Source organism: Ranitomeya variabilis, chromosome 3 (genome assembly GCF_051348905.1).
Source record: "Ranitomeya variabilis isolate aRanVar5 chromosome 3, aRanVar5.hap1, whole genome shotgun sequence".
NCBI classification, from domain to species: domain Eukaryota; kingdom Metazoa; phylum Chordata; class Amphibia; order Anura; family Dendrobatidae; genus Ranitomeya; species Ranitomeya variabilis.
Window position 1 is genome coordinate 606,762,721 of NC_135234.1, and position 16,720 is coordinate 606,779,440.

At 42.9% G+C, this 16,720-nt stretch overlaps 1 protein-coding gene across 5 annotated transcripts in view; it reads right to left on the reverse strand.

Annotated features, from left to right (window-relative positions):
- Positions 1-16,720, reverse strand: part of SUGT1 (SGT1 assembly cochaperone of MIS12 kinetochore complex) — a 169,270-nt gene that overhangs the window by 113,236 nt on the left and 39,314 nt on the right. For all 5 annotated transcript variants that reach the window (XM_077297292.1, XM_077297295.1, XM_077297290.1 and 2 more), the window contains one exon: positions 3,593-3,663. In XM_077297292.1, the coding sequence (XP_077153407.1) occupies positions 3,593-3,663 (71 nt within the window). The remainder of the gene's footprint in view (positions 1-3,592; positions 3,664-16,720) is intronic.

Sequence of the window (16,720 nt, forward strand, 5' to 3'; positions counted from 1 at the left end):
TCTCAAAACCCACTGAACCTAATAGGACAGGATGTGACAGCTACTTGAATACCCAACACTACTAGATTTGCTTTACTAGATGCTACGTAAGTTATAGGTACTTGAAAAGTAGAAAAAATGCCGAAGACCCTACCCACAGTCCCACCCCGATGCTAGAACAGCTTATTGCACACAAACTTCTAAAGATAATAAATAACATTGCAACTGCAGATTTCTACAGAGAAGATACCTATTAAACCAGCAGGACAGCCCCTTTAAGCTCACACATCTACTTTAAACATGCCTGATCCTGATGATTGATTTTCTTTAATTACTGGAGTCGCTTGTAATATTAGCTCCTAAAATATCCATGCCTTTCCTAGAGCACCACTTCGGCGGTTCTTTATATTTCAGCGCTGGAATGATATCACTAATGTAGGTTCCCTGCCCCTAGTAGTATACTTACCAGCTGCCATCTTCTGCTCCTCGAGTTGCTGTTCCGGTCCCGATACGCCATCTTGTGAGTGCAGCTTATGACTGGCCAAAAGTCAGAGGTAATGGTCACAAGCTCTCAATGTAAGTCTGAGACCCTTGTTCTGGCTCTCATAATTCTACAACAAGAAGCGACTCCTGGTCCACCCAGCAATCATTGGACCATCCGGCAGGTCACAACATTCAGAAGACCGACCGGAGCGGCATCGAGAAGGCAGCGGGAGCTGGTAAGCATTTTACTAGGGGCAGGGAACATACATCAGTGATACCACTTTAGCGGTGAAATAAAAAAAGCTTGAGGGGTATTTTACAGTTGAGAAAGGCGGTTTAGCCCTTCTCACACCCAATTCCTTCTCTTGTTCCAATTGCTACAAAACTGCAATTGACTCATCCTCCTTTTTTGATAATCCACATCTTGAGTCCTAATAAGAAATTTATGTGGGCCAATTGTACTGCATTAATTCAGCGATAAGATTCATATATTAATAATGACACACTTGAGAAATAATTCTTAGATAGAGGTCTACGATAGATAGAATCCATCTTTTGTTGTCATTACTGTATTTTTTGTATTGTGAAACGCACCTTTTTTATATATGAAAAAAAAATCTTGCTAAAAAGTGTGAACATCTTCGGGTATGTTCCCATGGTCAGCAAACACTGCGGGTTGGACGCTGCGTACATCCGCAGCGTCCAACGCGCAGCGGCCAGATGTTACAGCATAGTGGATGGGATTTCAAGAAATGCGTGCACCGACACCCGCGGAGACGGACATGCGGCGCGTCTTTCCAGACTGCAGCATGTCTATTTATCTTGCGGAGACCTGTCCAATGTACTGGGTGCGGTGATTCCGCACAGCTCAATGAACACATGTGGAATCATCTGCGTTAAAAAGCCGGTAGCACTTTTATACGCAGCGGACATGTGCTGTGTCCAAAGTGATGCCTAATACTCAACGTCTGCACATACTCATAGTCTGGAGACAACATCCTATGAATGGGAAGGACACCGAAGTGTCCTTCCCGATCACAGAGAACTGCTCTCTCTCCTCCAGTCTCACACTGACCAATGTGATTGACGCAGAGCAGGAGAGACAGCTACTGCACATACAGTGGCATGTAAAAGTTTGGGCACCCCTGGTCAAAATGACTGTTACTGTGAACAGTTAAGCAAACTGAAGATGAAATGTGATCTCTAAAAGGGTCAAAGTTAAAAATGACACATTTCTTTTGTACTGTAGGCAACAAAAAATATATTGTAATTTTTTACATCTTAAAAATAGCAAAAAGGAAAATGGACAGATGCAAAAGTTTGAACAAGGTTAGTATCTAGTAGCATGCCCTTTTGCAAGTATCACAGCTTGTAAATTATTTCAGTGGGAGACATCATACTACGCATATGGTCTGTGTGGGGGACATATGGTTTGGGTTGGGGACATGGGGGCTCTGTGGGGGACATCATACTGTGCTTAGAGGCTGTGTGGGGGACATCACAGTGCACATGTGAGCTGTGTGGTGGGGACATTTTACTAAGGCCATGGAGTCAAAGATGTGGAGTCGTTGTCCATTTTGGTGGCGTCGATATAAAATGGACCAACTTCAACTCCTAATATATATAATAAATTGTGTACAGTAGATCAGTGCAGGATGTGCTTTCAATTTTTTCATAAGAATTTGGGAAAGTTATGAAATGTCCTATAAATGTCTGTTCTGTTCCTGATCTAAGGATCTCGGCTTTTAGTGGAGATGAATCTGTGCTGCACTTTATGTACATGTTCAGTAGTGAGGTAGGGCTGTGGGGTCAGGAGTCATGGAAATTGAGGAGTCGGAGGTTTGGCTTACAGACTCCACAGCCCTGCATCATACTGCACAAGGGGCTGTGTGGAGATGTAATAATGTGAGGGAACTATTTGGAGACATAATAATGTATAAGGGGGCTGTGTGAGGACATAATAATGTGTGAGGAGGCTGTGGTGTAGAGAATACTGTGTAGGGGGCTTTGTGGGGAGATCATACTATTGGAGGTGACGGTGTTTAGGGGCTGTGTGGTGACATACTATGTGAGGACATCATACTGTGTGTGTGGGGAGCTGTTGATCTAGGTACAAGGACTGCATAACAGGGTCTTGTATGTTATACTGCTTTATATAAAAAGCAGTGAATAATATGGTGGTGATTACCTGCTATAACTAGGAATACAGGTTAACAGGTTACAATAAGCCCTACTGTAACATATATTAACAGCAGCAGAAAGTCACCGACTTAGTTCTGCTCAATATTAAGTGATAAAAATTCATATAAAATAATAATAAGCAGAATTAAGTTTGGCCGGCTGGTGCGGTCCTCCACAACAGTCACACTATCTCATGTGCTCCCTTGGAAAAACCTTGGAAAATGTAGCTGAACGTATTGAACCAGCGCTGTGTGCGTACGTGTAGCAGTGTTGTGTGAGTATTTAGCAAGGGTTTAGGGAGCATATAATGTGCAGGCAGCAGTGTTGTGTATATACTGAAATGTGTATGCTATAAAGTTATATGTATAGAGCACACATGCTACAGAGAAGCAAACAATAGATCTATGACTTTGCGATTACACTAGTGCAATAAAATTAGTGATATTGACCCTGTTCACATCTTTAAATTGGCAGGCAAGTTTTAATTAGTAAGATATGTTTTGCGTATTTTCTGCTGTCTAAACCTGGGGTGCGTTTTATAGTAAGGAGAGTTCTATGGTCGAAAAATACAATAATTAAAAGTGATGGGGAAATAGGTGGATTTAGTTTGCCCTCAACAGTCATATAGAGACAAACTATTTAACTTTGAACCCAAATTGCACAAGTAACAAAAAGGATGACCAGCTTCAGAATATTTATACCTTTCCCGGTTTGGGGTCTGTATTGATTGTTTGAAATAAATCTATAAGCTTTGTGTTGTATTCATTTTTTTTTTTGTAATTTATAACAAAATTATAGAAAGGTATCAAGCTAAATTTACCTAATAAGGTTGTGGGGCAGTCAGTCATTCACATTCACTTAAGTTCTGGGATTTTAAAGGTAGAGTGTAAAAATAATGTACCAGAATGCAACAAATCCATTACATCCATGTCAATATAGATCTACTCACAATTTAACGTTTGGCCTTGCTTAAAGGTGTCTTGTGCAGCGGAGTAGTTCTTTAAGTGGAATTCAGCCTCCCTGTAAAAGTGGGTTTAAAACAAATTAGAAATAGTAATATCACTACACTTATTTTCACAATTAAAAGCTATGCTGAGCCCACAGGATACAAATATCAAAAAACTGACCATCACTTCCAAACAGAAATCAGGTTATGAACAGGTGCTTACTAAGAGTAGCCATCTCCATATAAAACAAAACACCAAAAGAGGAAAAATCCTCCACTATTATAGAAAAATAAATATACAACTAAACAAATAAATTATCACTCCGTAGCATGCAAACATGAAATATGAAAATTGAATTGCATTACTGCACTAGAAAATCTTGAGAATACTTAGTGCATAAATTGGCCAATTCATGTATACCCGGCAGCCACAATAAGGCGACTCTCGTTGCCAGGACCTGCCTAATGCGAATTCTCTCAGACTAAAGTCTACATCTCTATGGGAAGGTAGGATCCTCCTGTAATTAACCCCTTAAGCCCCGAGGGTGGTTTGCACGTTAATGACCAGGCCAATTTTTACAATTCTGACCACTGTCCCTTTATGAGGTTACTAGATGGTGGCCCGATTCTAACGCATCGGTTATTCTAGAATATGCATGTCCACGTAGTATATTGCACAGTCCACGTAGTATATTGCCCAGCCACGGAGTATATTGCCCAGCCACGGAGTATACAGCAGAGCCACGTAGTATATTGCCCAGTGGCGTAGTATACAGCACAGAGCCACGTAGTACACTGCACAGCCCACGTAGTATATTGCCCAGCCACGTAGTATACAGCACAGAGCCACGTAGTATATTGTCCAGTGACGTAGTATATTGCCCAGCCACGTGGTATATTGCCCAGTGACGTAGTATATTGCATAGCCATGTAGTATATTGCCCAGTTACGTAGTATATTGCCCAGCCACGTAGTATATTGCCCAGTTACGTAGTATATTGCCCAGCCACGTAGTATATTGCCCAGCGACGTAGTATATTGCCCAGCGACGTAGTATATTGCCCAGCCATGTAGTATATTGCCCAGCCATGTAGTATATTGCCCAGTGACGTAGCATACAGCACAGAGCCATGCAGTATATTGCACAGCGATGTAATATACAGCACAGAGCCACGTAGTATATTGCCCAGCCACGTATGTCACAGGTTAAAAAATAAAAAAATAAACATACTCACCTTCCGATCCGAGGGCCCCTTGAAGTTCTAACATACTCACCATACTTGTAGTTCTGTCGCCTGTGCGAGGTACAGGCGGCAGCTTCCGGACCCAGCTTGTTCGCGCAGGCCTGTGATGACGTCGCGGTCACATGACCGTGACGTCATGGCAGGTCCTTCTGCCAGACCATCCGTGCCAACGGAACGTGGCGGTTGCATCGCGAGGAGCGGGAAAGGCGGCGTAGGTGAGTATATAATCATTTTTTTATTATTATTATTTTTAACATTAGATGTTTTTACTATTGGCGCTGTATAGGCTGCGTCAATAGTAAAAAACTTGGTCACACAGGGTTAATAGCAGCGGTAACGGAGTGCGTTACCCACGGCATAACGCGGTCCGTTACCGCCGGCATTAACCCTGCGTGAGCGGAGGGGTGTATGCGGGTGCCGGGCAGTGAGTGCGGGGAGTAAGTGCGGCCATTTTCTTCCGGACTGTGCGCGTCGCTGATTGGTAACGGCAGCCATGACAGGCAGCTGGCGAGACCAATCAGCGAACGAATAACCGTTACAGACAGAAGGACAGAAAGACGGAAGGGACCCTTATACAATTATATAGTAGATAACTCTGGAACGCTTCAACGGATCTTGGCGATTCTGACATTGTTTTCTCGTGACATATTGTACTTCATGATAGTGGTAACATTTCTTCGATATAGCTTGTGTTTATTTGTGAAAAAAATGGAAATTTGGCGAAAATTTTGAAAATTTCGCAATTTTCCAACTTTGAATTTTTATGCCCTTAAATCACAGAGATTTGTCACACAAAATACTTAATAAGTAACATTTACCACATGTCTACTTTACATCAGCACAATTTTGAAACCCAAATTTTTTTTGTTAGGGAGTTATAAGGGTTAAAAGTTGACCAGCAATTTCTCATTTTTACAACACCATTTTTATTTTAGGGACCACATCTCATTTGAAGTCATTTTGAGGGGTCTATATGATAGAAAATACCCAAGTGTGACACCATTCTAAAAACTGCACCCCTCAAGGTGCTCAAAACCACAATCAAGAAGTTTATTAACCCTTCAGGTGTTTCACAGGAATTTTTGGAATGTTTAAATAAAAATGAACATTTAACTTTTTTTCACACAAAATTTATTTCAGCTCCAATTTGTCTTATTTTACCAAGGGTAACAGGAGAAAATGGACCCCAAAAGTTGTTGTACAAGTTGTGCTGAATACGCTGATACTCCATATGTGGGGGTAAACCACTGTTTGGGCGCATGGCAGAGCTCGGAAGGTAAGGAGCGCCATTTTACTTTTCAATGCAAAATTGACTGGAATTGAGATGGGACGCCATGTTGCGTTTGGAGAGCCCCTGATGTGCGTAGACATTGAAACCCCCCAATGGACATCACAGATCGCTGATCTGACAGTTTGCACAGCACTCTGTCAGATCAACAATCTGACTGACAGGGCTGCAGCCTTACCAGCGCCTGCTGTGGACCAGGAAGTACTCCCTGCAGTACCCGGATGCAGACCCGTGGCCACTTTGGATCCGGGGACTGCAGGGAGGAGACGCTCGGTACAAGGTGAGTACATCGCCTTGTACCGATCATCTCAGGGAAGCATGCAGGGAGCCCCCTCCCTGCGCGATGCTTCCCTATACCGCCGGTACACTGCGATCATGTTTGATCGCAGTGTGCCGGGGACGGTCCGTGACCGCTCCTGGCACATAGTGCCGGATGTCAGCTGCGATAGTCAGCTGACACGCGGCCGATCGCATATGACGTACTATCCCGTCACTAGGAATTAAGTCCCAGGTCACCTTGACGGGACAGCACGTCATATGGGATTAAGGGGTTAAAAACACCTGAGGATGAGGGGCGGAGTGCTCAGTCAGAGAGCTAATGCATCCCACAGGCAGTAGAGATTCCTTGCGATAATGAGAACAGGGCCCTGTCTGAATGAAGTAACGATGCTTGGCCTCGGCTCCATTCATTGTCTATGGGACTGCTAACAATTCCCATAGACCATGGATAAGGCAGAGATCAAACATGAGCATCTTTGCTTCATTCAGACTAGGTTCTGCAAAGTTCGGTTCTTGAGACTGTGGGGGTTCCAGCAGCCAGACCCCCAGCAAACGTATATTATTTTTTATAAATAAAAACTTTAGATTAAGCAAATACCAATTTAAAGGGGTATTCCTATCGCCAAGATCCTATGCCAATATGCAGTAGGTGTAATAATATTATTAGCAAATACATCCAATAAGAAATGTATAGTTCTTCTGATTCGTCATGTGCCTTACCCCATGTGCAGGCATTGCAGTAATTTACATATTCATGGTTATGACCACTAACGGCTAACTAATTGTCATTATGACTGGTCATCACCGAAGAATAACCTCATGACCCAATATCAACATGGGTTTATGAGGGACCGTTCCTGTCAGACTAATCTGATAAGCTTCTATGAAGGGGTAAGTTTCGGACTGGACCAAGGAAGCGCAGTCGACGTGGTGTATATGGACTTTTCAAAAGCTTTTTTGATATGGTGCCACACAAAAGGTTGATACATAAAATGAGAATAGGGGAAAATATGTGTATGTGGGTTAAGAGCTGGCTCAGGGATAGGAAACAAAGGGTGTTTATTAATGGAGCACACTCGGACTGGGTCGCGGTTAGCAGTGGGGTACCACAGGGGTCAGTATTAGGCCCACTTTTTAACATTTATTAAAGGGAACCTGTCACCCCCAAAATCGATGGTGAGGTAAGCTCACCGGCATCAGGGGCTTATCTACAGCATTCTGTAATGCTGTAGATAAGCCCCTGATGTTACCTGAAAGAGGAGAAAAAGAGGTTATAATATACTCACCTGGGCGGTCCCGCTGTGGTCCGTGGTCAAATGGGCGTCTCAGGTCTGCTCCGGTGCCTCCCATCTTCATTCTATGACGTCCTCATCTGGTCTCCGCGCCGCAGCTTCGGCGCAGGCGTACTTTGTCTGCCCTGGTGAGGGCAGAGCAAAGTACTGCAGTGCGCAGGCGCCGGGCCTCTCTGACCTTACCGGCGCCTGCGCACTGCAGTACTTTGCTCTGCCCTCAACAGGGCAAAGTACGCCTGCGCCGAAGCAGCGGCGCGGAGACCAGAGGAGGACGTCATGGAATTAAGATAGGAGGTGCCGGAGCAGACCTGAGACGCCCTTCGGAGCGGGACCGCCCCTGGGTGAGTATAATCTAATGTCTTTTTCTCCTCTTTCAGGTAACATCGGCGGCTTATCTACAGCATTACAGAATGCTGTAGATAAGCCCCTGATGACGGTGAGCTTACCTCACCATCGATTTTGGGGGTGACAGGTTCGCTTTAACCCCTTCACCCCCAAGGGTGGTTTGCACGTTAATGACCAGGCCAATTTTTACAATTCTGACCACTGTCCCTTTATGAGGTTATAACTCTGGAACGCTTCAACGGATCTTGGCGATTCTGACATTGTTTTCTCGTGACATATTGTACTTCATGATAGTGATAAAATTTATTCGATATAATTTGCGTTTATTTGTGAAAAAAACGAATATTTGGCGAAAATTTTGAAAATTTCGCAATTTTCCAACTTTGAATTTTTATGCCCTTAAATCACAGACATATGTCACGCAAAATACTTAATAAGTAACATTTCCCACATGTCTACTTTACATCAGCACAATTTTGGAACCAACATTTTTTTTTGTGACGGAGTTATAAGGGTTAAAAGTTGACCAGCAATTTCTCATTTTTACAACACCATTTTTTTTTAGGGACCACATCTCATTTGAAGTCATTTTGAGGGGTTTATATGATAGAAAATACCCAAGTGTGACACCATTCTAAAAACTGCACCCCTCAAGGTACTCAAAACCACTTTCAAGAAGTTTATTAACTCTTCAGGTGTTTCACAGAAATTTTTGGAATGTTTAAATAAAAATGAACATTTAACTTTTTTTCACAAAAAAATTATTTCAGCTCCAATTTGTTTTATTTTACCAAGGGTAACAGGAGAAAATAGACCCCAAAATTTGTTGTACAATTTGTCCTGAGTACGCTGATACCCCATATGTGGGGGTAAACCACTGTTTGGGCGCATGGCAGAGCTCGGAAGGAAAGGAGCGCCATTTGACTTTTCAATGCAAAATTGACCGGAATTGAGATGGGACGCCATGTTGCATTTGGAGAGCCCCTGATGTGCCTAAACATTGAAACCCCCCACAAGTGACACCATTTTGGAAAGTAGACCCCCTAAGGATCTTATCTAGATGTGTGGTGAGCACTTTGACCCAACAAGTGCTTCACAGAAGTTTATAATGCAGAGCCGTAAAAATAAAAAATCATATTTTTTCACAAAAATGATCTTTTCGCCCCCAATTTTTTATTTTCTCAAGGGTAAGAGAAGAAATTGGACCCCAAAAATTGTTGTGCAATTTGTCCTGAGTACGCTGATACCCCATATGTGGGTGTAAACCATTGTTTGGGCGCAGGGCAGAGCTCGGAAGGGAAGGAGCGCCATTTGACTTTTCAATGCAAAATTGACTGGAATTGAGATGGGACGCCATGTTGCGTTTGGAGAGCCCCTGATGTGCCTAAACATTGAAACCCCCCACAAGTGACACCATTCTGGAAAGTAGACCCCTTAAGGAACTTATCTAGATGTGTGGTGAGCACTTTGACCCAACAAGTGTTTCACAGAAGTTTATAATGCAGAGCCGTAAAAATAAAAAATCATATTTTTTCACAAAAATGATCTTTTCGCCCCCATTTTTTTATTTCCCCAAGGGTAAGAGAAGAAATTAGACCACAAAAGTTGTTGTGCAATTTGTCCTGAGTACGACGTTACCCCATATGTGGGGGTAAACCACTGTTTGGGCGCATAGCAGAGCTCGGAAGGGAAGGAGCGCTATTTTACTTTTCAATGCAAAATTGACTGGAATTAAGATGGGATGCCATGTTGCGTTTGGAGAGCCCCTGATGTGCCTAAACATTAAAATCCCCCACAAGTGACACCATTTTGGAAAATTGGCCCCCTTTAAGGAACTTATCTAGATGTGTTTTGAGAGCTTTGAACCCCCAAGTGTTTCACTACAGTTTATAACGCAGAGCAGTGAAAATAAAAATTCTTTTTTTGTTCACAAAAATGATTTTTTAGCCCCCAGTTTTGTATTTTCACAAGGGTATCAGGATAAATTGGACCTCAAACGTTGTTGTCCAATTTGTCCTGAGTACGCTGATACCCCATATGTGGGGGGGAACCACTGTTTGGGCGCATGACAGAGCTCGGAAGGGAAGGAGTGCCATTTGGAATGCAGACTTAAATGGATTGGTCTGCAGGCGTCACTTTGCATTTGCAGAGCCCCTGATGTACCCAAACAGTACAAACCCCCCACAAGTGACCCCATATTGGAAACTATACCCCCAAGGAGCTTATCTAGATGTGTTGTGAGAACTTTGAACCCCCAAGTGTTTCACTACAGTTTATAACGCAGAGCCATGAAAATAAAAATTCTTTTTTTTTTTCACAAAAATGATTTTTAAGCCCCCAGTTTTGTATTTTCACAAGGGTATCAGGATAAATTGGACCCCAAAAGTTGTTGTCCAATTTGTCCTGAGTACGCTGATACCCCATATGTGGGGGGGAACCACTGTTTGGGCGCATGACAGAGCTCGGAAGGGAAGGAGCGCCATTTGGAATGCAGATTTAAATAGATTGGTCTGCAGGCGTCACGTTGCATTTGCAGAGCCCCTGATGTACCCAAACAGTACAAACCCCCCACAAGTGACCCCATATTGGAAACTTGACCCCCCCAAGGAACTTATCTAGATGTGTTGTGAGAACTTTGAACCCCCAAGTGTTTCACTACAGTTTACAACGCAGAGCCGTGAAAATAAAAAATCTTTTTTTTTCCCACAAAACTTATTTTTTGGCCCCCAGTTTTGTATTTTCCCAAGGGTAGCAGGAGAAATTGGACCCCAAAAGATGATGTCCAGTTTGTCCTGAGTACGCTGATACCCCATATGTTGGGGTAAACCCCTGTTTGGGCACACGGGAGAGCTCTGAAGGGAAGGAGCACTGTTTTCCTTTTTCAACGCAGAATTGGCTGGAATTCAGATCGGATGCCATGTCCCGTTTGGAGAGCCCCTGATGTGCCTAAACAGTGGAAACCCCCCAATTATAACTGAAACCCTAATCCAAACACACCCCTTACCCTAATCCCAACAGTAACCCTAACCACTCCTCTAACCCAGACACACCAACCCTATTCCCAACCATAAATGTAATCCAAACCCTAACCCTATCTTTAGCCCCAACCCTAACCCTAGCCCCAACCCTAGCCCTAACCCTAGCAATAACCCTAGCCCTATCACTAGCCGTAACCCTAGCCCTAACCCTAGCCCTAACCCTAGCCCCAACCCTAGCCCTAACCCTAGCCCCAACCCTAGCCCTAACCCTAGCCCCAACCCTAGCCCTAACCCTAGCCCCAACCCTAGCCCTAACCCTAGCCCTAACCCTAACCCTAGCCCTAACCCTAACCCTAGCCCTAACCCTTGCCCTAACCCTAGCCCTAACTCTAGCCCTAACCCTAATGGGAAAATGGAAATAAATACATTTTTAAATTTTTTTATTTTTCCCTAACTAAGGGGGTGGTGAAGGGGGGTTTGATTTACTTTTATAGCGGGTTTTTTAGCGGATTTTTATGATTGGCAGCCGTCACACACTGAAAGACGCTTTTCATTGCAAAAAATATTTTTTGCGTTACCACATTTTGAGAGCTGTAATTTTTCCATATTTGAGTCCACAGAGTCATGTGAGATCTTGTTTTTTGCGGGACGAGTTGACGTTTTTATTGGTTACATTTTCGGACACGTGACATTTTTTTATCGCTTTTTATTCCGATTTTTGTGAGGTAGAGTGATCAAAAACCAGCTATTCATGAATTTCTTTTGGGGGAGGCGTTTATACCGTTCCGCGTTTGGTAAAATTGATAAAGCAGTTTTATTCGTCGGGTCAGTACGATTACAGCGATATCTCATTTATATCATTTTTTTATGTTTTGGCACTTTTATACGATAAAAACTATTTTATAGAAAAAATAATTATTTTGGTATCGCTTTATTCTCAGGACTATAACTTTTTTATTTTTTTGCTGATGATGCTGTATGGCAGCTCGTTTTTTGAGGGACAAGATGACGTTTTCAGCGGTACCATGGTTATTTATATCAGTCTTTTTGATCGCGTGTTATTCCACTTTTTGTTCGGCGGTATGATAATAAAGCGTTGTTTTTTGCCTCGTTTTTTTTTTTTTTCTTACGGTGTGTACTGAAGGGGTTAACTAGTGGGGCAGTTTTATAGGTTGGGTCGTTACGGACGCGGCGATACTAAATATGTGTACTTTTATTGTTTTTTTTATTTTATTTAGCTAAAGAAATGTATTTATGGGAATAATATTTATATTTTTTTTTCTTTATTTAAGATATTTTTTTTATTTATTTTTTTACACACATGTGGGGAATTTTTTTTTTTACTTTTTTACTTTGTCCCAGGGGGGGACATCACAGATCATTGATCTGACAGAGTGCACAGCACTCTGTCAGATCGACGATCTGCTGTGCAGGGCTGCAGGCTTACCAAGTGTCTGCTCTGAGCAGGCACTCGGTAAGCCACCTCCCTCCCTGCAGGACCCGGATGCCGCGGCCATCTTGGATCCGGGACCTGCGGCGAGGAGGGAGGTAGGAGACCCTCGGAGCAACGCGATCACATCGCGTTGCTCCGGGGGTCTCAGGGAAGCCCGCAGGGAGCCCCCTCCCTGCGCGATGCTTCCCTATACCGCCGGTACACCGCGATCATGTTTGCCGGGGGTTAATGTGCCGGGGGCGGTCCGTGACCGCTCCTGGCACATAGTGCCGGATGTCAGCTGCGATAGTCAGCTGACACCCGGCCACGATCGGCCGCGCTCCCCCCGTGAGCGCGGCCGATTGGCTATGACGTACTATCCCGTCGAGGGTCAGATAGGCCCAGGTCACCTCGACGGGATAGTACGTCTAAGGTCACAGAGGGGTTAATGACCTTGTAGAGGGCATATAAAGTAGAATTTCAATATTTGCAGATGACACTAAACTCTGCAGGGTAATCAGTACAGGAGGAGGACAATTTTATATTACAGGATGATTTTGTAAGCTAGAAGCTTGGGCTGATAAATGGCAAATGAGCTTTAATGGGGATAAATGTACGGTCATGCACTTTGACAAAAGAAATAACATGTATAACTGTGTGCTTAATTCTAAGGCTATGTGCACACGTTCAGGAATTCTTGCAGAAAATTCCTGAGGAAAACCTGAAATTTTCTGCAAGAAATCTGCTAGAAAACCGCATGCGTTTTTTGCGCGTTTTTACAGCGTTTTTACGCGTTTTTGGTGCGTTTTTTTCCGGACATTTCCCAATGCATTTTAAGTGGGAAATCCGCAAAAAAAACGCAAAAGTAATGAACATGCTGCGTTTTTACTGCGATGCGTTTTTACCGCGGAAAAAAACGCATCATGTGTACAAAAAGTGCAGAATTCATTAAAAATGATAGGATGCATAATATAAGCAGATTATTTGCGGTTTTATAGCGTTTTTATAGGGAAAAAAACGCGAATAATCTGCAACGTATGAACACAGCCTAAAACTCTGGGCAAAACTGTCAATGAAAAAGACCTGGGTGTATGGGTGGATGACAAACTCATATTCAGTGGCCAGTGTCAGGCAGCTGCTACAAAGGCAAATAAAATAATGGGATGCATTAAAAGAGGCATAGATGCTCATGAGGAGAACATAATTTTACCTCTATACAAGTCACTAGTTCGACCACACTTAGAATACTGTGCACAGTTCTGGTCTCCGGTGTATAAGAAAGACATAGCTGAACTGGAGCGGGTGCAGAGAAGAGCGACCAAGGTTATTAGAGGACTGGGGGGTCTGCAATACCAAGATAGGTTATTACACTTGGGGCTATTTAGTTTGGAAAAACGAAGACTAAGGGGTGATCTTATGTTAATGTATAAATATATGAGGGGACAGTACAAAGACCTTTCTGATGATCTTTTTAATCATAGACCTGAGACAGGGACAAGGGGGCATCCTCTACGTCTGGAGGATAGAAGGTTTAAGCATAATAACACGCGGATTCTTTACTGTACGAGCAGTGAGACTATGGAACTCTCTGCCGTATGATGTTGTATTGAGTGATTCATTACTAAAATTTAAGAGGGGACTGGATGCCTTTCTTGAAAAGTATAACGTTATAGGTTATATATACTAGATTCCTTGATAAGGCGTTGATCCAGGGAACTAGTCTGATTGCATGTGGAGTCGGGAAATATTTTTTTTCTCGAATGTCGAGCTTAGTGTTTGCCGCATGGGTGGTTTTTTTTTTTTCCTTCCTCTGGATCAACATGTTAGGGCATGTTAGGTTAGGCTATCGGTTGAAATAGATGGACTTAAAGTCTTCTTGCAACCTTAAACTATGTTACTATACAAGTTTTCGTATCCATGGATACCTAAGCTACTGCAATGCCTGCACATGTGGTTAGCGACATAAGTTATACTACATTTCTAATTAGAGGTATTTCCTAATAATATTATTATGACATCTACAACAGATTGGGATAGGATCTTGGAGATGGGAAAATCCTTTTAAGGGTTAACATTCAAGTTACCATATTTTTCGAACTATAAGATGCACTTTTTTCCTCCAAAAATGTGGAGGAAAATGGGGGGGGGGGGGGGGGGTGCATCTTATAGTCCTGATGTACCTGGCTCTAGCTGTGGATGGGGAGGCGGGAAAGCAGCAGAAGCAGCGGAGAAGCAGGTCACAGGAGGCAGGAGTCAACTGCTGCGACTAACTCCTGTGCCCGCTGCTAAAGAGAAATGAATATTCACTGCTTTCCACACGCATGGGAGTGGAGAGCAGTGAATATTCATTTCTCTTTAATAGCGGACACGCTATTAGCTTATTATACAAGGATGGGGATGAGGGGGCCATGCATACCAGGATGGGGATAAGGAGGCCAGGCATACCAGGATGGGGATGAGGGGGCCCATGCATACCAGGATGGGGATAAGGAGGCCGTGCATACCAGGATGGGGATGAGGGGGCCCATGCATACCAGGATGGGGATAAGGAGGCCGTGCATACCAGGATAGGGATGAGGGGGCCATGCATACCAGAATGGGGATAAGGAGGCCCATGCATACCAGGATGGGGATAAGGAGGCCGTGCATACCAGGATAGGGATGAGGGGGCCATGCATACCAGAATGGGGATGAGGAGGCCATTCATACCAGGATGGGGGATGAGGAGGCAATGCATATCAGGATGGGGATGAGGAGCCATGCATACCAGGATGGGGATGAGGAGGCCATGCATACCAGTATAGGGATGAGGGGGCCATGCATACAAGGATGGGGGATGAGGCCATGCATACTAGAATGAGGATGAAGGGACCATGTATACCTGTAATGGGGAGATATTTATACCAGTTTAGGGGATATTAGTACAGAAATGAACACATTTTTTGATTAATTTTTTATTCTAATTTCCTCCTCTAAAACCTAGGTGCGTTTTATAGTGCAAAATATACGGTAATAAAAATGTGCACACAGAACTGATTCATGGAATAATATAACACTACTATTAACTCATTTATTAGGAGTCATCAAAGGCTCCAAGGTTTTATTATGGGGCACAAAACTACAAGGTGACATCTAATATTCCTAATTATCAATATTAGGAGGCATGTTATTCATAATACATTATTGCTGCTTCCCAAGAAATAAAGACTGTTAATGCTCATTTAGACGTCCGTTCAAATTAGTCCATAGAAGTAAATGAAGTTGTAATTCTCTGGTTGGGAGAGCCCTGGCCAGTCCACACATTAGCAGGCAGTGCAAAGAACGATTTGCAGAGAAAACCTGCTCCTTTGGCAGTAAAGAGGCTGCGTTTTTCAGGATCCCAAACTTCAGCTATGCTTCCACCACAGAAGCATGAACAATGTAAGGTGTTAGGTCACCAATGCAAGACATATGTGAAACAAAAAAAAAAACATTTTGGAAAAAAGGGCAAACTGAACAAATTATTTAGTGGAAAAAGATTTTTATGTCTGAAAGAATAGTGACTATTCTGAACAAAAAAGTTCACATGATTTCATGAAAAAAATACACAATTACAAATGTAACTGTGGGGGGGGGGGGGAAGAGTTGAATTGGTAGGGAGTAGCTTACATTGGTGGGCATGGAGTTTGGGACATGGTTTACTTTAGTCAACCCTTGAGTTGGTCGGGTATTGTTCAATTCCTCACCTTGGTTACTTAATGTTTACTTTACACATATCACTAATTTAATTAAACTGTATTAATCCTAACTGCCATTCTCAGGTGAGGGGACCAAGACATTATGGTTTAAACTTGGAAATCACAAAAATAAATGGGTTTCACATACTGCTGTACCTGCTTTTTTAATTATATGGGCACCCCCTGGCTGGATAGAACAAATATGGCCCCCCTGACGTTAATGTGGGCTAGAGCATGAATGTTTTGAGCTATAAGCAGATTGAATATTCCGTGATTCTATTCATAAACATGTTATCATAAGCACCTTTACTGTTATGATAGTATGTGGTTTTTATATATTTGCCAATGTTTATCTTTGCATTCTTCTATCAACAGCAGCATACGGACATTGGGGTTTAATTGTATTGTATTTTTGAAAAATGTTTAATAAAAAAAAATATATCTCTCATATAAAAAATAAAGAACCAACAAGCCTTCCTTTCTAAACGGGCTTAGCCATACCCCTCCACTTCATACAGTATAGTACTCAAACAGTAATCTGTGAGTTCTGTCATAAA